Below are 25,720 nucleotides of genomic sequence, written 5' to 3' on the forward strand. Positions count from 1 at the left end.
TGAAACCCTTTCAAATTGTCACTATCTCATTATTAAGTTGAATATATAATATTCTGAAGTACTTAAAAGAGTAAGCATAACTTCCAGCATTACAGATGTTTTGTGGGATAGAGCTGCCTGATGTATTAATAAAATAATGTAGTTTAAAACAAAAGGAGGCCGGGCGTCGTCTCACGCTTGTAATCCCAGCACTTTGGGAGGCCGAGGTGGGCGGATCACCTAAGGTCAGGAGTTCGAGACCATCCTGGCCAACATGGTGAAACCCCCGTCTCTACTAAAAATACAAAATTACCTGGGTGTGGTGGCAGGTGCCTGTAATCCTGGCTACTTAGGAGGCTGAGGCAGGAGAATCACTTGAACCTGGAAGGCGGAGGTTGCAGTGAGCTGAGATCGTGCCATTGCACTCCAACCTGGGGAACAAGAGCGAAACTCTGTCTCAAAAACAAAACAAAACAAAACAAAAGGAGAGCAAAGTTTTACTTCACAGTTATGGCTGTCCAGTAGATCATTGCCAGAAATTTTGTAGGAGACAAATTTAAGGTGGGTTGTTTCCTAAATGGTATGATAGGGGGATAAGAAGGGTTTTTTGTTAAATATTATACATAAGATGTCTCATACATAATGTGATGTTCAGTAGTTACGTAATCAAACTACTTTTACTACTTTTTCTCCTTCCCTGTGACCCATCCTGACCAGCTTTCCAGGTGGAAATAAATAACCAGAACAAGACAAGTATAAAACAGATTAAGTTTATAACCTGCTAGCAAAAATTCTATATTGCTCATGTCTGCAGTCCTTACAGAAGTAATTGGCTTAAGGTGTTTTTTTTTAATGAAAAATCTATTTTTGGGGTGGGTAGGTGAGTGTTGTAAATGTATGCACACCCGTATGTAGATATCAAGTCAAAATCTGCTTCCCTGAAGCTTCTATTCATATTTTGGGTAACTCCTCTCTGGAACCACGATAAATAACAAGTTTTATTTTTATTGTTCAAGTCTTCTTCTTCCCAAAATAAAAGATGGCCCTATTCCTTGAAAGCTATTCCTTACTCTGGCATTCAAGGTCTGCTATTATCTGGTCTCAGTCTACACCTAATATTATTTTCTAACACTCTTCTTTACTTGAGATAGTTTTAAAGCAACTACTAAAATGTCTGTGGTCTTATAGGCTTAGGCCTTTACCAACAATCTTCGTTTCATCTCTGAGCCCTTCCCTATCCCAGTCTTCAAATGGTTAGAAGATACAGTAACAACAAAACATGGTCTTTGAACTCAGACAGAACTAGAATCCACTACCTGGCCCATAGTAAGTTCCGGATAAATGGCAGCTACTGTTATTCATATTAAATAAGGGCTAACGTTTACTGGGCATTTACTGTGTGCCAGGATTATTTCATCTTCTAGTATTTTTAGGGCAATTGTTGTTATTGTTCTTTTACTGGTAGGTCCAGAGGGTGTTCAGTAAGTAACTTGCCCAAGGTCACAGGGCCAGGAATCCACAGTCCTCTTTGCCAGGAAGCCTGGAGCTCAACGCTCAGGGTCACACACCACGCGGCTTCCCCTGTAGAGCGTCTCTGCGGCTCACGGGCGTTTCCCTCCCGCAAGCTCCCGCAGCCCCCGGCCCTGCCTCGCTGACGGCTCTCCGCCTTCCATGGCCGCCATCCGAACCCGGGCTTCAGCTCTGTCCCCAGCCTCCTGGGGACTCAGATTCCCTGACCCTGATCCGACCCAGAAATTGAGCCAGACACCTCGGGTGGCCTTCGAGTCAGTGTCTGAGCACACCCCGGCTGGCCACCAGCATCTAACAAACGGATGTCTGGACCCTAAGAAAGGGCCAGGGGGTACGGGGAAGCGGGGCACACTTTTTTGACGACGCTGGGGCTGAGGCCGGTTGGGCAGGAGATCTGCCCCTGTCTCTCCAGTCACAGGACAGTCTCCTTTCCTTTCTGGGCAAAACTCTAAGGAGTTGGAACCATCCCTGTGCCCGCAGTGTGAGAACGCCAAGGAAGCGCGTTAACGTCATCGCCACGCAGGCCCCGACAACGCCATCGCGCCGAGGAGGCGGCCACTGCGCCTGCGCGGTCCGCGGCGCCTGCGCACAGCCTGTTTCCCGCGCTTTCTTCGCGGGTGGGAAGGGCGGCGGTAGCTGACGGGGCTGCCTGGACGACGGTTGAGGCGGCGAGGGAAACCGAGGGCGAAAGTTGTGCGTTGTGTTGGCAGGGGGGCCTAGAAGGGAAAGACTGTGCGTTGATACCAAAGTGCCCCCACTCCGTGGGCGGGTCAGGAGAGGCCTTTGGAAGAGCGTCTCAACTCTGACTGGAACCTCTTCTCTCCCGCCCCGGTCAGGAGCCGAAACAGGCCACCATTTGAGGCCGTGGCTTTTGTGGGTGTTGTGTGTAGGTGGTGGTGTGTGTGTGTGTGTGGTGGTGTGTGTGTATGCAGATGGAGCACACTTTTTGCACACCAATGCCACCAACCCCATTACTAACGTCACTTAGGTGCATTCGGGAGCTGGGATTGGGGGTAAATGAGGGTCCCCGCCCTCAGGGTCAATGGTCCCGCGGGTAGAATGTTACACTTAAAAATTTTGTTGTTGTTGTTTATTCTGTTTGATCCTAAGAAACATAATAGCCCTCGTAAGCCCCTCTAAATACAGGATGTGAGTTGCGCTGGTAGAGAAAGTGGCAGAATCCCTGTTGTGGCTCCTAGGATGGCACCAAGAATATTTTTCTTTCCTTTCCCTTCCTTCCTTCCTTTCCCTCCCTCCCTTCCTCCCTCTCTCCATTTTTTTTTCCTAGAGTCTCGCTCTGTCGCCCAGGCTGGAGTGCAATGGCGTGATCTCAGCTCACTGCAACCTCCGCCTCCCGGGTTCAAGTGATCCTCCTGTCTCAGCCTCCAGGGTAGCTGGGATTACAGGCACGCACCACCACGCCCGGCTAATTTTTGTATTTTTAGTAGAGACGGGGGTTTCACCTTGTTGGTCAGGCTGGTCTTGAACTCCCGACCTCAGGTGACCCACTTGCCTTGGCCTCCCAAAGTGCTGGGATCACAGGCGTGAGCCACTGCACTTGGCCACCAGGAATATTTTCTAAAGGGTCTGTCTCTTCTACCCAGCTTCACGCCTAAAATGTGGAAACAAAGGAGAGGCAGCACCTGACCTCGTGTTTCCCAAGTTTGTTTGTTTGTTTGTTTGTTTCTTTGAGACAGAGTCTCACTGTCGCCCAGGCTGGAGTGCTGTGGTGTGGTCTCGGCTCATTACAACCTCTGCCTCCCGAGTTCATGCCATTCTACTGCCTCAGCCTCCCGAGTAGCTGGGACCACAGGGGCCTGCCACTGCCCCCGGCTATTTTTTTTGTATTTTTAGTAGAGACGGGGTTTCCCCGTGTCAGCCAGGATGGTCTCGATCTCCTGACCTCGTGATCCGCCCGCCTCGGCCTCCCAAAGTGCTGGGATTACAGGCATGAGCCACTGTGCCCGGCCTGTTTTCCAAGTTTTATTTTCACAAACGATATTTGAAAATTAACACCTCGGCCTGACTTGCATTATTGCTTAGTTGTGTATGTGTCGGTCTGTCTGTCTCATTGGGTTGTGAATTTGGAACAGAAGTTACCTGGTTTGGGTTTGTATCTTGCCACTTCATGCAGTGGGCAAGTGTTCGTTGAATTAGATTGGGGTTGAAATGTGTTAAGGGGCTAAACATGCGAAATTACAGGAGAAATTCTATTGTAAAAGAAGAAACTAAGGAAAAACTTATTTCACTTGTTGAAGTTGTGGAAATGGAGTGGAAACTTGTCATTACAATTCTAGATATGAAGGGAGGACTTAGTCTTTCTTTTTTTTTTTTTTTGAGATGGAGTCTGGGTCTTGTTGCCCAGGCTAGAGTGCAGTGGCACGATCTCGGCTCACTGCAACCTCGGCCTCTCGGGCTCAAGCAATTCTCCTGCCTCAGCCTCCCGAGTAGCTGGGATTACAGGTGCCTGCCACCACTCCCGGCTAATTTTGTATTTTTAGTAGAGATAGGCTTTTGCCATGCTGGCCAGGCTGGTCTTGAACTCCTGACCTCAGGAAAACTTAGTCTTTGATATTATATAATCCAGGCATTTCAAACTGATGCAAAGGCAGATGACCTGCACAATGCCTTAAAGTGGGGCATGGAGGAAGTTCCCGGTGGCTAAATACTGTGTTTCCTGCTTGGCCTTGGAAGCATGTATGTTTGCCAACGCTGTCGTCCATTTTCCTCTTTGTAGGTGTGGTTCAGAATTCTCTTTGTGGGTGCTGGATTCTGAAATAAATTACATATACTGTGTGAAAAAGTGCACATATGTTTATGAAGCAAGGTTACAGTTGCCCTAGTCATAACTTAATTTGAACAGGGTTGGAAAAGTGGATTATGGTGTAAACTCTTAGAAAGCAAAGGACTCCCTAAAGTGTTTACGTGATCAGGTTTGAAAGTAGTTTAAAACCATAATTTCAGTAATCACCGGGCTGATGGTTGGGCTTTGTAGTTGAGACAATATGAGTTATAAGTTTCTTTCTTTGCAGGTCTAGTGGGACAATGTCATATTGTAAATTTGGAATGCTGAAGAGAAAATTATAGATTTTGACATTGAAGGAAATGAAGCGAAGCCTAAATGAAAATTCAGCTCGAAGTACAGCAGGTATTGAACAACTTTTTATTTTTAAATTTTCTATATAGCATATAAAGCTTGTATAGTTTATAGATATAACATTGGAAATAAATTTAAAATATATTGAACAGTTAATCTAGCCTCTTTACTTTTTTAGGTCCAAGGAAGTAAAATAACTTACTCAAGACAAAACATTTAGTGGTAGAGGTGGGAGTAAGATCAAAGTTTCTTAGATTTATTTTGATATTCTTTCTACAAATTCGATGTGCTTGAGTTATTCTATGCTTTAAAACTGAAAACAAAGAAATAGATCTATTTTTGTTTGTATTTGTTACTTACTTGTTAAAAATATTTCCAGAAGCACTTCTGTCCTTCTAATAGCTTCTCCTATCATTTTTGCTTTCACAATTTATTAATATAAAGACAGAGGGCAAGGATGATAAGAACCAGGGGAATGATGATGCATAATGAAGATAATAGTAACTATTATTTATGGTGGATTAACTGTATTCAAGACATTAATTATATATATTAATTTATTTAATCTTTACACCAATACTCCGAGATAGGTTATTATAATCATTTATGTTCTTCAGATGAGAAAACCAAGGCTAAAAGAGGTTAAATAAGTAATCCATGAAGTAGCAGAATCAGAATTTGAACCTAGGAATCTGGCTTTTAGTCCATGCTCTTAATCATTATGCTATCACTATATGTCATATTGGCACAAAGAGTTTAGGGAAATTGCCCAAGATCATACTCTGAAGTTGTAATTCAAACCTACTTTGAAGTCATAATTCAAGACCCAGGTGGTCTGATTCCAAAGTCCATATAATTCTCCCAGCCTTTCATCAGAGACTGTTCACAGAGTCTGTATTTGCCTGTAGAACAATTGATGATGACCAGTTAGAGAATGGTACAGTGGCAAGAGATCTGAACTGATATTTAGGAATCTTGCGTCCCATCTAGATTCTTCCACTGACTTGCTCTATAGCAATGCATAAGCTTTTTGAACTTCTTTTCCCTTCGAGTTCCCTAAGTTTTAAAGTTTATGTTTTGTGACTTTTGGCCTGAATTGAGATCCTAGATCTGCCATCTGGAGGAATTGGTATTAGTATTTATTCTCATTTGGACTGGATATTATTACTCTCTAAGGCATTCTCAAAATGATCCACAAAATACATAATTACAGATACCTGAGGTACTTGTTAAAATTGCAGAGTTTTGAGTTCCAGGCTAAGTCTGTTGAAATAAAATCTATGAGAGTGGAGTCTAGGAACCTGCACATTAAGCAGAATTCCAGATAAATCTTAGTCCAGTGAAACTTTGAGAACCAAGGCCCAAAAGGGTGTGCCAGTATTGTCCAGAGCATGGTTCAGAGTTTGGTTCTTCCTCACCTCTGTTGTACTTCAAAGGTCCCCTGCAGTTGATATGGTAACAGGCAAGCACAGGAGGGGGATAAGGAAAACAAAAAGTGGATTTGGAAAGGTTGGGGGATGAGGGGGGAGATGGGAATTACTTCCATATGAGAGGAATTAAAACTGTTAGGGTAGAATGAGAAAAGTTTTTTGAAGGAACAAATTAGGCGATTCAGGATCTTAAAAAGAATGTAAAAATCAATCTAAGGTTATAGAAATCTGTAAGTATATTAGCATATAGAAGTAGATAAATTTAAAGTGTGTATTATTATATACTAGTAATTGTTTTACAACTAGATCTGCTTATTTGTCTATTATGTACTAATTTATTGGTACATTCAATTTAGGCTGTTTGCCTGTTCCATTGTTCAATCAGAAAAAGAGGAACAGACAGCCATTAACTTCTAATCCACTTAAAGATGATCCAGGTATCAGTACCCCTTCTGACAATTATGATTTTCCTCCTCTACCTACAGGTAAGAAAATTAATAAGGTAAAAATTTTCAGGAAATACAAACTAGGATTATAGAAAATTGTAATTTATATTATGAAAATAGAAAGTTTATTTTTTCTTCTTTCCATTATCCACATATAGAAATTACATGGCACTTTCTGAACATTCCAGGTCAGGAGTTTAAGTTTCCTTATCTACAAGGGTGGCTTAGCATTTAAATGGAGTATCTTAGATTTGGAGTCTTTGTTCTAATAAAGTAGTAACATATATTGCAAAAAATATTTTTTCTTTCTCGAAATACACGTGGATATTGTATTATAGCCTATACATTTGGTGGTAAAGAATGGAAACACTTGAATTGCCTCAGGAGTGGGGATAAGTGTGCATGGGAACACAGGAAAAATGGGAAAAAAAAGATAGATTTTAGGAAGTGCAGATGCCTGGAAATATCTGGTGCCTGGCCGTAGTCTTTTTCTCTTTTTATGGCATTTTTGCCTTCATTCATTTGTTAGCTGTTTATGGTCCAAATGTGATCCCCCCCCCCGCAAATTTATATGTTGAAACTTAATTGCTGGTGTGATAGTATTAAGATGTGGGGGCCTTCAGGAGGTAATTAAGTCATGGGGGCAGAGCCCTCATGAATGAGATTAGTGACTTTACAAAAGGTATGAGGGAGCTTTTCCATCCTTCTGTCATGTGAAGACACAGTAAGAAGCCTTGACTTCCCAGCCTCCAAAACTGAGAAATACATTTATCATATTTATAAATAACCCATTCTAAAGTATTTTGTTATAGTAGTCCAAACGGACTAAGACCCACCTTCATCCAGTTGGCTTCTTTATAGCTTCAACTGGCACATGAACTAAGTTGCCCTTCCTGTGAGTTTGCATAACCTTTTAGTTCTAGTTCTCAGAGGTCACCGGTAGACTGCCCTCTGTATCTCTTAATTCAAATCCTAGAGACAGCCTGTGATTCAGCTCATCTTTTAAGTAAGGCCACTGAAATCCTGGCTTAGGTTTAGGTTAGGCCTCTTAACTCTGAACCAGTTAGCTGAGGTTTGGTGGGTGCTGGGAGGTCTTAATGGTTGTTGTTGACTTTTTGCTTTCCTCTGGAAGAGGTATGGGCAGGCAGACGTTCTGATATATACGTGGTACATGCTGGTTATATACATTTACATTTTGGGGGCACATTTTAAAAATCATTAATAGGATTTTATATAGCTAGAATTTAAAAATATCTCTGATATAGCAATACTTGTATTGTTAATTTCATCCAGTGTGCTGCCATAGACTTTAATATACTTCTAAATCTGTGATTATTTTGTTTAAAGAAAACAAAATATATAAAAGATGTATTTGAAGAATTTTAGGTATGAAGTTCATATGTTTCCAGTTTTTGTATATAAAAATCATAAATTCACATGGATATGCACAACTGGGCATTTGTCTGGTCATACTCCACCATTTAAAAAACATTCCATCATTTAAAATATTTTTATAAGTAGCATGAATGTTGACCTTGAAAACTTGAGCTACTCCATAAGGAAATGTGTATCCTCCTGAAGTACTTCAAGCTTGGAGCACGGTTACTACTTGTCAGAAATAGTAGTTTTCCTGTATTGGCTAAGAGATAGGACTACATCAGTGTTTTTTTTAAATTTTTGTCTTGATCCATTAGTCAGTCTGAGGTATAATCGATCTTTGAAAAAAGAAATAGAAGAGAATAGAGTAGAATAGAAAATACAGCCATGCACTGCATAACCATGTTTTGGTCAGTCACACCACCTGTGTGATGGTGGTGCCATTACAAATATAATGGAGCTGAAACATTTCTATCTCCTAGTGACATAACGTAGTAGCTGTCATAATGTCATAGCACAGTTCATTATTTTTTTATAAATGTAGCCTAAATGTATGGTGTGTTTAGTGTACAGTAGTGTATACAATAATGTCCTAGGCCTTCATATTCACTCACCACTTAATCACTAACTCACTCAGAGCAACTTTCAGTCCTGCAAGCTCCATTTATGGTAAGTGCCCTCTTAGGTGTATTGGTTTTTATCTTTTATATTATATTTTTACTGTACCTTTTCTATGTTTAGATATGTTTAGATACACAAATACTATTATGCCACAATTGCCTGTGGTATTGGGTACAGTAACATGTTGCACAAGTTTGTAGCCCAGGAACAATAGGCTGTAACATACAGCCTAGGTGTGTAGCAAGCTGTACTCTCCAGCTTTGTGTAAGTACACTCTATGTTGCTTGCACAACTCACCTAACAATGCATTTCTTAGAATGTATCCCTGTCATTAAGTAACACATGAGTGTGTCAGAGTGTGTCATACATATTAAGGATAAGATTTGATGGTGAAGTTTTATATTCTTTTTTCTCCTTTCTCTCTCTGTTTGTCCCTGTCTCACACATATACCATGCATATATATGTTCTGAGTTATGATGTATTTCTTTCTGTGGGCGAGATTTTAAAAGTTCAGTAAACATTGGATTAGGTGAAATTCATGTTACAAAGTTAAAGATACTATACTAGAACTGATTGTAGAAAAGATACAGATTACATTAGCTTTGCTTAAAATACAATGGATAAGAAAGACATCTATAAAAATTAATAAATCAGGCTGTGCAGGTTTTCCAACAAAGTACTGTTGAAGAAATCCATATATTCAAGTTTTTTCTTCTTCAAGTTTTTAAACCCCCCAAATTAAATAAGTATGAAGTTATCATTTTGAAAAATACTACCTGTCTTACTTTTATCTATGTTACTTATATCTTTTGAGATTGGGCCTGGGAAGCTATGAATCCAGAGTTGGCTCCTGTAATGCAAACAGTGGACACCGGGTATGTGGAGAAATATAAACCATTGGATGTGTGTCTGTTACTGACTGATGTTATTCTTCTATGTATATCTTAATTTCTCAATTTGAAAGCAAACTATTAATATTTAACAAGACATATTCCCTTGAAAGGCAAATACCACATTCAGTTTCTCGTCCTCTGAGAAGTCAAGATTCTATCTTTAACTCTATTCAATCAAATACTGGAAGAAGCCAGGGTGGTTGGAGGTGAGTCTACTTAAAATTTCTTTCTTCTTCTATTCCTTCTCATTTTCTTGTCTTCCTCTTCGTTCTTCCCTCCTCCTTCACTTGTTTGTTTCTCAGACAGAATTACATTCAGGAAATTTCTATAAATAACAACTATGGCAGTATTAATTATGTTTTATGAAAGAACTTAAGAGAACATGCATGTAAAACTTAAAAAAATGTAAATTTCACAGTGATTATGCTTCAAAAGATTCTTAATGTGACAATGAAATTTCTGCCAATATTCATTGCTATGAATTTATGATTTTGCTTATGGGTTATTAATGATTTAATTCACAATAGACAGGAATCGTATCTTAGTATTGATTATATTTAGGAATTGAGAATCAATTAGAGTGCTCAGTCTTATCCTGTAAGACAGTCGGCTTCAAGGTAAACAGAATGGAAAAAGAAAGAAAAATGGAGGCTGAGATGCATATGCATCTGCAATAGTAGGGGCTCAAGAAGTGAAGGAAATGGTCAAAAAGATGGTGAGGGTTCTTGCCATAAGGACCAAAGTTTAATGCTTAAATAGTATGAAAAAATTGATAGAAAAAGAACATGGATTTTTCTTGGTTGGATTTTAGTAGCCTTGGATAAATGGCAATATTGAAGGAAATAATTTTGGAAACGAAGTGCTGGGAAAACAACACCAAATCAGTCACTGTTAAGTGCTTTGATATGTTATTTCAGTAATCCTTACAACAACCATATGAAGTTAATACTATTCTCATTTTTATTATATAAAGATAGCATATTTTTTTAAAAGGGGGAACTTTTTATATAGTTGTTAATAAATACATTGCAATAATATCTTTATTTAAAAATTAGTTTTGATTTTATTATTCATGCTAGTTTCCCCAGGACAACTCCATTAGTTTCTTCATAACAAGGCCTTAAAACTAGGCCTGTTCAGTGGTTTGGGATGGTTCTTAGAGACATTGTTCCAACTGCAGGTGCTAGAAGAATCCATTCTGACAAGCATTAGGCAGATAATTAGGTAAACAGGTTGTAATCTGGACAGGCAGCCAGCATTGGATATTACAATTTGAATTAATACATGATCTGTCAGACTGTTGGAATACAACAGGAAATCCAGGAGTGGAGAACATTTAAAAATCTATGCAGGTAGTTGGTAATCTGCTGAAGATCTTTTGAACCAGTTAAAGGACTAATCTTCAGATATAGAGTCCAGGCTACAGTTGCCAGATTTAGCAAATAAAAATAAAGGATGCCCGGTTAAATTTGAATTTCGGGTAATGAGGAATTTTTCAGTATGTGTCACAGCCAATATTTGGGACATACTTATACCAAAAATTTGTTACTTATTTCAAATGCAAATTTAACTGGCCATCCTGTATTGTTTCTGGCAGCCTAGTCTAGACTTTCTTGGGACATGGAGTTTTCAAGAGCAAAGTACACTCCTATTCTTATAGATACTGTGTTATTAGACACATTGATCAATATAGATTTCATTTACCAGAATTAGGATATGGGCAATTAGTAACATTAGTAAGGATGAGCTTCTTTGCCAAAGCTCCTGCAATTGGCTTTAGACTCTGAGGAGACATTGAGCTTGTACTTACTTAGTAGTTAAGACATCTCAGTTGAGGAGTTGAGGTGATATGAGGACTTTTAACATTTTTAATCTTTTTTTTTTTGAGACTGGATCGTGCCACGTTGCCCAGGCTGGAGTGCAGTGGCATGATCATAGCTCATTGCAACCTTGAACTCCTGGGCTTAAACAATCCTCCTACCTCAGCCTCCTGAGTAGGTGGGACTGACGATAGGTTTGCACCACCATGCCTGGCTAATTTTTACATTTTTAGTAGAGACGAGGCCTTGCTATGTTGCCCAGGCTGGTCTTGAACTCCTGGGCTCAAGTGATTCCCTCACCTCAGCCTCCCAAAGTGCTGAGATTACAGGTGTACACTGTTGTGCTCGGTGAGAGGAAGGCTTTAGAAGCTGAGAACTGAACACAGCCTGGCAAACGGGTTCAGGTAAATGCATACATTTTAAGGGAACATAAGGATATTATTTTTTTCTAAAATAACTTACTATTCTCATTATGAAAATAGAATATTCTAGAAAAAAGGTAAAAAGAAAATTACTTATAGTTGCACTGATCTAGAGTTAATCATTAATTTATTTTTGAACAGAAAAAAGCCGTTTCACCTTTTTTGAGTCTTACATCTTTATCCATGGGAAAAAAATTGAACTAGATGATATCTAAGGTTCCTTCAGTACTCAATATATATTGTGGATAAAACATACAGTTCTGATGTATTTATATAACTTTGTGCTGTCTTGTCTATCACTACCAAGAAAACCCTTGATTAAGGATTTTACAAATACATGAATTTATCTAACGTGCTTGTATGTGGAATACTTAGAATGCCTATTGCTCTGATTCACCCAGAATTGTTTTCTTATTACACATCGTGTCTTTCAACCATTCTTGTTACACAGATCTATTATAAAAGTTTAATAATATAAAATAGTATATAACTTAAGTCAGTAATTCATAAAAGGAGGTGGCAGGCCCCCAATATCCATACTAAATTTTTAAACTTTTAGATCTCCTTCAACTTGCTCAGGATGGCCAAAGATATGAGGAATATTTTCTTTTGGACTCTATTTGCCTCTGGAACACTCTCTTGACAATCTCATCCTTGTTAACAGTTCTGACTGCAGTTGAATATTGTATTTCTATTGTTATCTTAAAAAAATTTTAATTAGGGCCAGATGCAGTGGCTCACACCTGTAATCCTGGCACTTTGGGAGGCGGAAGCGGGCAGATCACTTGAGGTCAGGATTTTGAGACCAGCCTGGCCAACATGGTGAAACCCCACCTCTACCAAAAAAATACAAAAATTAGCCAGGCATGGTGGTGCATGCCTGTAATCCCAGCTACTTGGGAGGCTGAGGCAGGAGTATCACTGGAACCTGGGAGACGGAGGTTACAGTGAGCCGAGATCCTGCCACTGCACTCCAGCCTGGGTGGCAAAGTGAGATCCTGTTTCAAAAAAAGTATTTTTTTAAAAAAATTATATATATTTAAGGTGTACAACCTGATATTTTAATATGCATATACATAGTGACCTGATTTCAGTCAAGCTAATTAACATATCCATCTCTTCACATAATTACCATTTTTTTCTTGTAGTGAGAACACTTAAGATCTACCTTCTAAGTGATTTTCATCTGTATAACACAGTATTATTAACTATAGTCCTCATGCTCTACATTAGATCTCTAGAATTTACTCATTCTATGTAACTGAAACTTTGTACCCTTTGACTGACATCACCTTATTTCTCCCACCTCTTCACCCTGGTAACCACTTTTCTACTCTCTGCTTCTATGAGTTTGATTTGTAAAGATCCTACATATAAGTAAGCACATATAGTATTTTTCTTTCTGTGTCTGACTTATTTCACTTAGCATAACATCCTCTAGGTTCATCCATGTTGTCAAAAATGGCAGGATTTACTTCTTTTTAATGTCTGAATAGTATTCCGTTATCTCTTTATGATACATTTGTTAGTCCATTTGTCTGTCACTTACATTGTTTACATATCTTGGATTTTTTTTTTTTTTTTTTTTTTTTTGCGAAGTTTCGCTCTTGTTGCCCAGGCAATGGCGACAAGACAATGTGAGTGCAATGGTGTGGTCTTGGCTCACTGCAACCTCTGCCTCCTGGAATCAAGTGATTCTCCTGCCTCAGCCTCTCGAATAGCTGAGATTATAGGTATGCGCCACTATGCCTGGCTAATTTCGTATTTTAGTAGAGGCAGGCTTTCACCATGTTGGCCAGGCTGGTCTCGAACTCCTGACCTCATGTGATCCACCTACCTCAGCCTCCCAAAGTGCTGGGATTACAGGTGTGAGCCACCGTGCCTGGCCCTCTTGGCTATTGTGAATAATACTGCAATGAATCTGGAAATGCGGATATCTCTTTGAGACACTAATTTCATTTCCTTTGGATATATATCCAGAAGTGGAATTGTTAGATTATATAGTAGTTCTGTTTTTAATTTTTTGAGGAACTTCCATACTGTTTTTCATAATGGCTGTACCAAGTTACATTTCCACCAAGAGTGTACAAGGATTGCCTTTTTTCTGCACCCTCGCCAACACGTTATCTTTTGAATTTTTGATGACAGCTATCCTAACAAGTGTGAATTGATAAAATATCATTGTAGTTTTGATTTGCATTTTCCTGATGATTAGTGATGTTGAGCACCTTTTTATATACCTATTGGCCATCTGTGTGTCTTCTTTAGAAAAATGTCTGTTTAGTTTCTTTGCCCATCTTTAAATTGTGTTGTTTTTTGTTACTGAGTTCTGTGAATTCCTTAAATATTTTGGATATTAACTACTTATCAGTTATATAGTTTGCCAAAATTTTCTCCCATGCTATAGATTGTCTTTTCACTCTGTTGATTATTTCCTTTACTGTGCAGAAGCTTTTTAGTTTGATGTAGTTCTCAAATATTTACTTTTGCTTTTGTTGACTGTGCTTTTGGTGTCATATTAAAAAAAGTCATTTGCAAGACCAATGTCAAGGAGCTTGTTCTCTACGTTTTTTCCTAAGAGTTTTATGGTTTCAGTTCTTACATTTAAGTCTTTAATCCATGTTGAGTTGATTTTTGTATATGGTATAAGGTAAGGGTCCAACTCCATTATTCTGCATCTGGATATCCAGTTTTTCCAACACTATTTATGGCAGAGACTTTTTTCCCATGTGTGTTCTTCTCACTTTTGTTGAAAATCAATTAAATGTAAATGTAAATGTATGGGTTTATTTCTGGGCTCTCCACTCTGTTCTGTTGATGTATGTGCCTGTTTTAATACCAGTACCATACTGTTTTGATTACTATAGCTTGTAGGTATAACTTGAAATCAGGAAGTGTGATGGCTGCAGCTTTGTTCTTTCTCAAGATTGTTTTGGCTGTTCAGAGTCTTTTGTGGTTCCTTATGAATTTTAGGATTTTTTTTTCTGTTTCTGTGAAAAATATCATTGAAATTTTGATAGGGATTGCATTGAGTCTGTAGATCACTTTGGGTAGTTTGGACATTTAACAATATCAATTCTTCAAATCCATGACACAGGATTTTTCATTTATTTTGTCTTCAGTGTTTTTTTTTTTAATCAGTGTTTTATACTTTTTAGTGTATAGACCTTTCTCCATCTTGGTCATTTATTCCTAAGTATTTTATTCTTTTTGGTGTTATTGTAAATGGGATCATTCTCTTGGTTTCTTTTTGGGATATCTGTTGTTGGTGTAAAGAAATGCTCCTGATTTTTGTATGTTGATTTTGTATCCTGCAACTTTACTGAATTCATTTTTTAGTTCTAACAGTTTCTTAATGGAGTTTTTAGGGTTTTCTACATACAAGATCATGTCATCTGCAAACAGAGACATTTATTTCATCCTTTCCAATTTGCACTCCTTTTATTTCCTTTTCTTGGCTAATTGATTGGCTAGGACTTCCAAAACTAGTTGAGTATTCCTTATCTGAAATATTTGGGATCAAAAATGTTTCAGATTTTTTTGGAGTTTGGAATATTTGCAGAATACCTACCAGTTGAGTATCCTAAATTTGAAAATTCAAAATCTGAAATGCTTCAGTGAGCATTTCCATTGAGCATCGTGTTGTTGCTCAAAAAGTTTCAAATTTTGGAGCATTTCGAGTTTTGGATTTTCGGATTTAGAATGCCCAGCCTGTAACTATGTTTGAATAGAAGTGGTAAGAGTGGGCATCCTTGCCTCGTACTGGATCTTTGAAAAAAAACTTTCATGGTTTTAGGTCTAACATTTAAGTCTTTAATCCATCTTGAATTAATTTTTGTATAAGGTGTAAGGAAGGGATCCAGTTTCAGCTTTCTACATATGGCTAGCCAGTTTTCCCAGCACCATTTATTAAATAGGGAATCCTTTCCCCATTGCTTGTTTTTGTCAGGTTTGTCAAAGGTCAGATAGTTGTAGATATGCGGCATTATTCATTCAAATAAGATAGCAATACCACCTGCAAAATAAATGGGGTCATCATTTCTTCTAAAAAAAAAAAAAAAGAAAAAAAACTTTCAGTTTTCCCCCATTATGATGTTAGCTGTGGGAGCTTTGCAAATGACCTTTATTGTGTTGGAGTATGTTCCTTGTGTACTTATTTTTTTTAGAGTAAACTGAATGGATGTTGAACTTTGTCAGATGCTTTTTCTGAATCTATTTTTATCTTTAATTCTGCTACTGTGGTGTATAACATTGATTGATTTGCGTATGTTAAACCAACCTTGCATCCCAGAAATAAATCCCAGTTAATCATGGTGTATAATTTTTTTAAAAAAGATTTCAACTTTCACTTTAAATATAGGGGATATATGTGCAGATTTGTTTACATGGGAATATTGTGTGATGCTAAGGTTTGAAGTATGGATCCTGTCACCTCACCCATGAAGTGTGCAGAGTACTCAACGGGTGATTTTTTTGATGCGCTGTTGAATTTGCCTTGCTAGTATTTTATTGAGGATTTTTGCACCTGTGTTCTTTAGTGATATTTGCCTGTAGTTTTCTAGCAGTGTCTTTGTTTGATTTTGATATCAGAGTGATGCGTCTCATAAAATGAATTTGGAAGTGGAATTCCCTCTTGTTTTACGAAAGAATTTAAGAAAGATTGGTATTAATTTGTCTTTGGATGTTTGATAGAATTCACTGTGAAGTCATCTGGTCCTGGGCTTTTCTTTGTTGAGAGGTTTTTGATTACTTCTTTGATCTCCTTATTGGTCTGTTTAGGCTTTCTACCTCTTCTTGATTCAATCTTGGTAAGTTGCTTGTTTCTAGGTATTTATCCATTTCTTCTGTGTTCTCCAATTTGTTGTCATATAATGTTCATAATAGTCCCTTATGATCTTTTTTATTTCTGAGAAATCCATTGTATGTCTCCTCTTTCATTTATTTAAATCTTCTTTTTTCTTTTTCTTAGTCTATGTAAGGGGCTGTCAACTTTATCTTTTCAAAAAAATAAGTTCTTAGTTTTTCTTTTTTTTTCTTTTTCTTTCTTTCTTTTTTTTTTTTTTTTTTCTTTTTGAGACGGAGTCTCACTCTGTTGACAGGCTGGAGTGCAGTGGTACGATCTCGGCTCACTGCAACCTCTGCCTCTCGGGTTCAAGCAATTCTCCTGTCTCAGCCTCCCAAGTAGCTGGGACTACAGGCCTGCCCCACCATGCCCGGCTAATTTTTATATTTTTAGTAGAGACGGGGTTTCATCATGTTGGCCAGGATGGTCTCGATCTCTTGGCCTTGTGATCTGCCTGCCTTGGCCTCCCAGAGTGCTGGGATTACAGGTGTGAGCCACCTCGCCCGGTCCCAGTTTTGCTTTTTTTTTTTTTTAATTCTCTATTTTATTTATTTCTACTCTAGTCTTATTATTTCCTTTATATGCTTATTTTGGGCTTAGTTTGTTATTCTTTTTCTAATTCCTTTAAGTGTGAAGTTAGGATGCTTATTTGACATCTTTTTATTTCCACTTAGGCATTCATTGCGATAAACTTCCCTTAGTACTGCTTTTGCTTTCCCATAAGTTTTGGTATGTTATGTTTTGTTTCTATCTCAAGATAATTTAAAAATTTTCTTTTTTAATTCCCTCTTTGATCAATGATTGTTCAAGAGTGTGTTGTATTTGTGAATTTTTTCATTTTCTTTTCTTTTTTTCTTTTTTTTTTTTTAATTGAGACGGAGTCTCACTCGTTGCAACCTCCGCCTCCCACGTTCAAGTGATTCTTCTGCCTCAGCCTCCCAAGTAGCTGGGACTACAGGTGCATGCCACCACACCCAGCTAATTTTTGTATTTTTAGTAGAGATGGTGTTTCACCATGTTAGCCAGGACGGTCTCGATCTCTTGGCCTTGTGATCTGCCCACCTCGGCCTCCCAAAGTGCTGGGATTACCGATGTAAGCCACCATGCCTGGTGAATTTTTCCATTTTCTAGCTGTTACTGATTTTTAGTTTTATACCATTATGGTCAGAAAAGATACTTGGTATGATTTTGATCTTCTTAAATTTGTTAAGTCTGATTTTGTGACCTAACATGTGAGTTATCCTTGAGAAAGTTCTATCTGTGCTTGAGAAGAATGTGTAGTCTTCTGCTGTTCGTTGGCAAATTCTATATATGTCTTTTGGGTCCATTTGATCCATAGTGTTGTTCAAGTTCACTGTTTATTGATTTTTCTGTCTGGATGATTTATCTATTATTAAAAGTGGAGTATTGAACTTTTTTTTATTATGTTGCTGTCAATTCTTCCTTTTAGATTTGTCAATATTTGCTTTATATATTTAGGTGCTCTGATATTGGATGTATATATATTCACAATTTTCATATCTTCCTATTGAATTTACCTATTTATCATTATATAATGACCTTCTTTGTCTTTAGAGACAACTTTTAACTTAAAGTCTATTTTGTCTGACATAAACTTAGCCACCCCTGTTTTCTTTTGGTTGCTGTTTGCATGGAATATCTTTTTCCATCCCTTTATTCTCAGCTTTTTTGTGTCTTTGAATCTAAACTGAGTTCATTGTAGACAGCATACAGTTGGATCTTTAATCCACTCAGCCACTCCTCATATAGGCATACCTTATTATATTGCACTTTGCTTTATTGCACTTCACAGATACTGCATTCTTTACAAGTGGAAGGTTTGTGGTAACCCTGCATTGAGCAAGTCGATTGGTGCCATTTTTCCAACAGTACGTGCCCACTCCACGTTTCTATGTCACATTTTGGTACTTCTTGCAATATTTCAAACTTTTTCGTTATTATTATATCTGTTTTGATGATCTGTAATCAGTGATCTTTGGCATTACTACAAATGTGCTGTTACCAATAGAGAGTTGTAAAGCTGAAATAAATTTTTCTAGACTATGAATAATAAAAGTAATTTCTATAACCATGAGAGAAAGACAAAATTGTGTTTCCGTTCTCTTTGTTGAAAATAAAATTACAAAATTGTTGCGTGTGATGGTACATACCTGTAGTGCCAGCTACTCTGGAGGTTGAGGCAGGAGAATCACTTGTGCCCATGGGTTTGAGACTGGCCTGAGTCCAAAAATATTACAAAATTATTGTCGTATGAAGAAGTGATCAGTGTAGGAAAACATTTCTATAAAGGAGTATCAGGCAGTTAATTTATAATAATTCTAATTTTTTTTTCTGGGTATCGTGATGTTTGTGGTGTTTATAACTTAAATTGTTCTAATTGTGCTTTCGTTTCTCATTATTTTGTACTAACTTTGTACCCAATTAACAGTGTTCCCCAAATTATACAAGCTTCAGGCCTCATAAAACTTGGATTTGTTCCTGGTCAGTAGTGTACCTAGACCTCTTTTTGGATTATTTACCTAAGTAAGGGATGGGTTGTATTGGTTGCCCTCTTGTGATACTTGTGGTATTTCCAGGAAAATTACTGAGAATTAAGAATTTGTGGGCTGGGAATGGTGGCTTATGCCTCTAGTCCCAGCACTTTGGGAGGCCAAGGAGGTGGATCACTTGAGCCCAGGAGTTTGTGGCCAGCTTGGGCAACATGGTGAAACCCTGTCTCTACAAAAAATAACAAAAATTAGCTGGGCATAGTGGCACTCACCTGTAGTTCCAGCTGCTCAGGAGGCTGAGGTGGGAGGATCGCTTGAGCCTGGGAGATTGATGCTAGAGTGAGCTGTGTTCTTGCCATTACATTCCAGCTTGGGTGACAGAGCGAGACCCTGTCTCCGAGAAAAAAAAAAATAATAATCTGTGACTTGGACTAGTTTTGTTTCCTGTGGAACTCCTAACTAGGCTGCTCAGAAATTATGCTTTTGATTTTGGCCTCATTAGCAACTAGCATAATGTTCTGGTCAGCTGATATAACACACTTAATGTTGCTGACAAATGCTGTACCAAATACATTATAGGGCTTTTAAACTATGCAGTAAAACCACAAAATTTCTAATCAAATATTAATAGCTATCTATCCTGCTTATATGTATTCTCTTTGTGATTTAAAATCATTGATAAGCCACAGTTTAACTTCTTAAACTTTTACTTTGTAGAAAATTTTAAAATTGAATATATAAAGAAGCATGCAAATGCCCTCAAAGTCTTACCACTTGGATACAACTACTATCATATGAAGAATGCTATCATTTAAAAATATACTTTGTAGTACTAGACTCTGAGTTGGGAGAGCTTGTATTTCCTGGGTTCTAGACTTGTGAGTAATTTCCTGTATGACTTTGGACAAGTTAATTCCTCATTAAGGATCACTCTTCTCATCTGGAAAGAGAGGTAATACAACATTGTAGGGTTGTTGTGATGTGTTTGGAATTTCTCAGTAGTTAGTTATAAAGTGCTTTCTAAATCATAAATTGCCATATAAGTGAATTTTTCATTATTAATTTTTTTTGTAATTAAGAAACCATATAGAAACAAATGCTTTTTTTTGCACTATTACAGCTACAGAGATGGTAACAAAAATACCAGCTTGAAAACTTGGAATAAAAATGATTTTAAGCCTCAGTGTAAACGAACAAACTTAGTGGCAAATGATGGAAAAAATTCTTGTCCAATGAGTTCGGGAGCTCAACAACAAAAACAATTAAGAATACCTGAACCTCCTAACTTATCTCGCAACAAAGAAACCGAGCTACTCAGACAAACACAGTCATCAAAAATATCTGGCTCCACAATGAGAGGGCTAGACAAAAACAGTGCACTACAGACACTTAAGCCCAATTTTCAACAAAATCAATATAAGAAACAAATGTTGGATGATATTCCAGAAGACAACACTCTGAAGGTAAGTGTTTAAATATCAATTAATGACTTATTTACGTTTTTAAAAATATAAGGTAAATATTTAGAAAACTACAGAGATAAGAGCACCTGAAATAAATTCCATGACATACATTACTTGATTAGCATAAATATTCAGTTCCATTGAAGTGGATGAATGTTAGTTTCCAAAATATTTTCTTAGAGGGTATGAATGGCTGCTCCTTTTCAAACTTCAGAGTTTTCTACTGGATTCTGACTTTCACTTTACACTCACTTTAAAGATAATGACAGTTTATCCATTGTTTATGAAGTTACCCAGGCTCTTCATATGTCATTCTAAGTATTTTTCAACAGAGGTCAGCAAACATTTTCCTTAAAGGGCCAGACAGTATTTTTGGCTTTATGGGCCATACTGTCTCTGTTGCAGCTACTCAACAATACTACTTAACTCTGCCACTGTAGCTTGGAAGCAGCCATAGGCAATACATAAATGAATGGGCATGGCTCTCCTCCAACAAATGTTTACACAAACAGATAGCAGGTTAGATTTGCACTGCAGGCCATAGTTTTCTTTATGATCAACTTATTATGACCTTTGCTTTGTGATCTTGTCCTAGTCTACCTTTGTAGCCTCATATTTCATAGTCTACTAATTGTCTAATGCTCTAGCCACTTCAGACTCGTCACAATTCTCTAAACATAGCATACACTCTGTGCTTTGGTTTATATTCTTCCCTATACCTGTATCTCAACTGTACTTCCTCTCTACGCTCAGTGCTGTAATTGTTCTTTGTAAATATTATTTATATATTATGTGTGGTGGTTATTCCTCATCTCTGCTCCCTGGCCCCTTGGCCCACTTGATTCTTCACCTGTCCTTCTCTGTGTTCTGGAAGGCTGAACTGTCCTATGTAGTGCATCATCCTGAGATTGTTTACTTGCTGGCTTTTGCTAGAGGTCAGCCAGTAGGAGTCACTGGTACAACATCACAGGGTGGGAGGAAAGGTTGGGTTTTCTCACTTTCTCCTGTCTTAAATGTTACATCACCAGCAGTAGCTGTGTCACTGCGTGATGTAGCCCCTTCATGAGTATAGCTTTCCTGGGCTTGATACTTTTATTTTCTCCTCTTGTCCCTTCAGCCTAGGAATGGTAACAACTTCTTACAGTTGTTAGTTTTTGTTCTGCCGATATGTCTGAAAAAGCAATCTTTTCAAAAAGCCATCGGGGTAAAATTTGTTTTTGCATGTTTTGTTTTTTGTTGGAAATAAGATTAATAAAGCATGTTTCACAGTGGTTCTCAATCTTATGTTTCCTTGTACTCAAGAATTATATGACATAATCACCTTAGTAACAGTGGTTTACTGTGGCCATAATCATCAACAAGAGGTGTGTTAGAATCTTGGTTAAGAGGAGGAAGAGGGAAGAAACTACCTGTATTTTGAAAAAAAGTCCCATCATATGTTCTTCACAACCCTCACCCTCACAAAGGAAAGTGTCCCCCTGCCTTTGAAAATTAGTGTTTTAACACACTGTATTCTTAGTTGATCTTCAAAAATGCTAAGAACATTTCCATCTCAGGGCTCTTATACTTGCTGTTCCCACTGTCCTCATTCAACAACCCACTTAAAATAATAACCCCCATCCCTCTCTATTTCCATTTACCTTGTGTGTTTTTTTCTAAAAAAAAGTACATTTCCTGACATTCTGTTATATGTTTATTTTATAAATCCTCCACTAGACTATAAAATCTTTGAGAACAGATACCTTGACTGTTTTGTCCATGAATGTTTCCTTAATAGCTATGTTTGGCATGTAGTAGGTGCCCAGTAAACACTTTTGAAACGAATGAATGAGTGAATGTGTTTGGCTCCTTCCCTAGAGTCCCCTAGAGTGTGAGTGCACTAGGGAAAGGAATGGCCTTACCTATATTTGTCACAGGATCTGGCATATGATGCTTTAAAATATTCAATGAATGAATGAGTGAACGAATACCTATATAAATAATTCTCCTCTTGATTAATTGTCTCTAAGTGCACCCTGGTTTCTCCATCTGTAATATAATATTGATGGCCTTATTTTAGGGAAGTAACTATATTAAAATTTTCAGTAGTTCTTTTTACACACTTGTCCATTGTAAGGACTTAGAATTTTTACATAGAAGGTAAATGAGTATGATTTAAAAAACAAATATTTTTCTAATACTATGTTTCTTATTTTTTCAAAAGGAAACCTCATTTTATCAGTTACAGTTTAAGGAAAAAGCTAGTTCTTTAAGAATTATTTCTGCAGTTATTGAAAGCATGAAGTATTGGCGTGAACATGCACAGAAAACTGTACTTCTTTTTGAAGTATTAGGTAGGTAAAATACTTCAAAAATACTTCAGTAATACTCTTTGGAGAACAGGTTTTAATGTCTGATTAGTCCTTTTTCTTCCAAATAAAACAGTCTGATTTTTGCTACTCCCTAAAGTATATTCAAAGAACTGAAGTTTTAATAATAGTCCATGTGGTAGATAGAATAATGCTCCCTAAAAATGTCTACATTCTAATTACCAGAATAATGCACCCTAAAATGTCTACATTCTAATTACCAAAACCTGTGAATGCTACCTTATATGGCAAAAGAGACTTTGCAGATGTAATTAAGTTAGGGATCTTGAAATGGGAAGATTATTTTGTATTATTTGGGTGGGTTCAATGTAATCACAAAGGTCCCTTATACAAGGAAAGCATTGAAAGATGCTACCTTGCTGGCTTTGAAGATGGAGGAAGGGGCCATGAGCCAAAGAATGCAGGCATCTTTGAGAAGCTGGAAAAATTAAGGAAATAGATTCTACCCAAGAGCCTCCAAAAGGAACACAGCTTTGATGACTCATTATAAGAATTCTGACCTCCGTAACTATTAAGATAATGCTTTTGTGTTGTTTTAAGCCAACCACTAAGTTTGTGATAATTTGTAAGCGGCAATAGGAAACTGATACAACCTCCTCCTTTTCCTTTTGTCCTGTTTATATATGTATATATATATATATATATAAATGTGTGTATATATAGATGTAGATTTCTATCAGTGCACTCATTTCACATGTTTAACTTTCACCTAAAAATGATTCCAGTTTCTCTGTTGTTACCATTAAGGAAAAAGCTTTATTATATAAAGTGACATTGGATTCAATAGAGACTCAGACTTTGAGTAAAGCACACTGTATTCATTTTCAATTGCTGCGTAACAAAGTAATGGAAACTTAGCAGCTAAAAGCCACACCCACTTCTTAACTCAAGTTTTGTAGATCAGAAGTCCATGTGGGCTTGACTGCGTTCTATACTCAGGGTATCACAGTACTGAAATCAAGGTGTTGGCTGGGCTGGTTTTGTTCAGTTTTCATTTTTGGCTTTTTGGAGGTTGCCATGTCTCTGGCCTCTGAAACTCCCATATACTTAAGGGATTCTTTATCAAGTCCTACTCATGTTGCTTGAAGCATATCTCTTAGCTGGTTGGCATGGCTGTTACTACTCTATGTTGAAGCTTGACTTAGCTCTTATTTTGTTCAGTTCTTACCAGTAGCCACATAACTGCAATAGCAGATGGTATTGTATTTCATGTCAGTTTTCTGTCAGAGCTAGAATACTGTCAGAGGTAGAGCATCTTATTTCAAAGATCTTAACCTCTGTTGGACTTCCCACTAAATTGCTTTTTCCTGTGTGAAGGATGCCTTTGGCTCTCACCTCATTTACAGAATATAAATATTAAAAATAACCTGAGCCTATTAAAAGGACATGCTAATTCCATTCATTTCCCCAGGTTCTCTTTGGTGAATTGTTCAGGTTCACTCCAGAATAATCCTTTTAAGAATATCACAATACTCATTATAAACACCAATAGACATTCTTATCAAGAAATGAAGGGGGTCCATGCTTTTATATGTGATGGTTAGCTTTCATAGTGCTATAATAATCCTGAGTTCCTAGGCTAGACTCTAAACTTATCAAAGGTAGATACTTCATTTTACTACACTTTAGTGTCTAGCACACTGCACAGTATATAGGAAGTACCTTTTAGTTGCAAGCATCCCCCCAATGGGGGGGGATTTTAAATACTCATTTATATTGCTATGTATAATATTGTGTTGCATAGAGAATTATTCACGCAACTGAAAAGTGGCTAGGTTTCTGACTTCAGGCAAAGCTTGATCTAGCTGCTCAAGAGATGGCACAGTGATTTCTCTCCATCCTTCTGGCCGGTCATAATGTTGGCTTCACCTTAAGGCTCCACACTATAGTCTCTACAGAAGCTTCTGACTCTCTCCTTATGGTAGCAAGTTGATTATTAAATTTCTGTAGACTATACATTCTTATACCACACCGTCATATTCTTAGATTTTTCTTCTGATTGCTCTTTCCTAGAAACTAACAAGTGAGTCTTTGCATATAACCATTTCTGACTTGGTAACATGCCCATTGCAGAAACCCTGAACTACATAGTTGAGTAATAAAATATGCTGATTGGATTAAGTCAGTCACAGTTCGCTCCTGGATCTGGGGGTGGGGACAGATCCTATCCAAATAATATGGCTAAAAATGGAATTTTCCTGAAGGATAATCTGGGTCTTTTTAGCAGAAATGGCGGCCAGCCTCAAAATAACAAATGCCCACTACCGGTACTCAGTAGATGGTTATTAAATAAATGAATAATGCTGTCACTTCATAATAGTTTCTTGAGATAAACATGAATTACAATTTTCGTTTTATAGGTGAAGAAACAGATTTGAAAGTGGTTAAACAATTTACTCAAGGAGGAGGGAATAGAGAGATGTAGGTCAAAGGGTACAAACTTGCAATTATGTAGGATGAATAAGTCTAGAGACTTAATGCACAGAGGAGGTCTATAGTTAATATTATTGTATTGTATATTACAATTTTGGTAAGAGTAGATTGTAGGTGCTCTTACCACACACAAAAAGGGTAACTATGGAAGGTGATGGGTATGTTAACTTGCTCACTGTAGAAATGATTTCACTATATATATGTATAGGAAAATATGTTGTATGTATATGAAAATATGTTGTATACCTTAAATGTATATAATAAAAATAAATTTAAAACCCAGTTTGCTCAAAGTCACAAAATATTAGTAAGTTGAAGTACCTGGGCCTTGAATGCATGACTCCTGATTATAATTCAATGTTTCTTTTTTCACTAAATTATGATGCTTATTTGTTACACATGTGCATTTTATTATTATAATGTTGTAGACTGTTCTGGGGATTTAACCACTCTACAAGGAAAAAGTTTCAGATGGCCATTTAGTGT

At 37.5% G+C, this 25,720-nt stretch overlaps 1 protein-coding gene across 7 annotated transcripts in view; it reads left to right on the forward strand.

Moving 5' to 3' along the window:
• Positions 1 to 25,720, forward strand: part of SPATA22 (spermatogenesis associated 22) — a 68,754-nt gene that overhangs the window by 39,521 nt on the left and 3,513 nt on the right. The window contains exons 1-7 of one of the 7 annotated variants that reach the window (XM_004091563.3): positions 2,092 to 2,199; positions 4,542 to 4,657; positions 6,393 to 6,521; positions 9,296 to 9,356; positions 9,485 to 9,580; positions 20,090 to 20,432; positions 22,636 to 22,765. In XM_004091563.3, the coding sequence (XP_004091611.1) occupies positions 4,615 to 4,657; positions 6,393 to 6,521; positions 9,296 to 9,356; positions 9,485 to 9,580; positions 20,090 to 20,432; positions 22,636 to 22,765 (802 nt within the window). In that variant the 5' untranslated portion in view covers positions 2,092 to 2,199; positions 4,542 to 4,614. Of the gene's footprint in view, positions 1 to 2,091; positions 2,523 to 4,541; positions 4,658 to 6,392; positions 6,522 to 9,295; positions 9,357 to 9,484; positions 9,581 to 20,089; positions 20,433 to 22,635; positions 22,766 to 25,720 lie in introns of those variants that run through there. The other 6 variants (XM_003277830.3, XM_003277836.1, XM_003277832.3 and 3 more) reach the window with 6 other exon arrangements.

This window comes from Nomascus leucogenys, chromosome 19, assembly GCF_006542625.1.
Source record: "Nomascus leucogenys isolate Asia chromosome 19, Asia_NLE_v1, whole genome shotgun sequence".
In the NCBI taxonomy this organism is placed as follows: Eukaryota; Metazoa; Chordata; class Mammalia; order Primates; family Hylobatidae; genus Nomascus; species Nomascus leucogenys.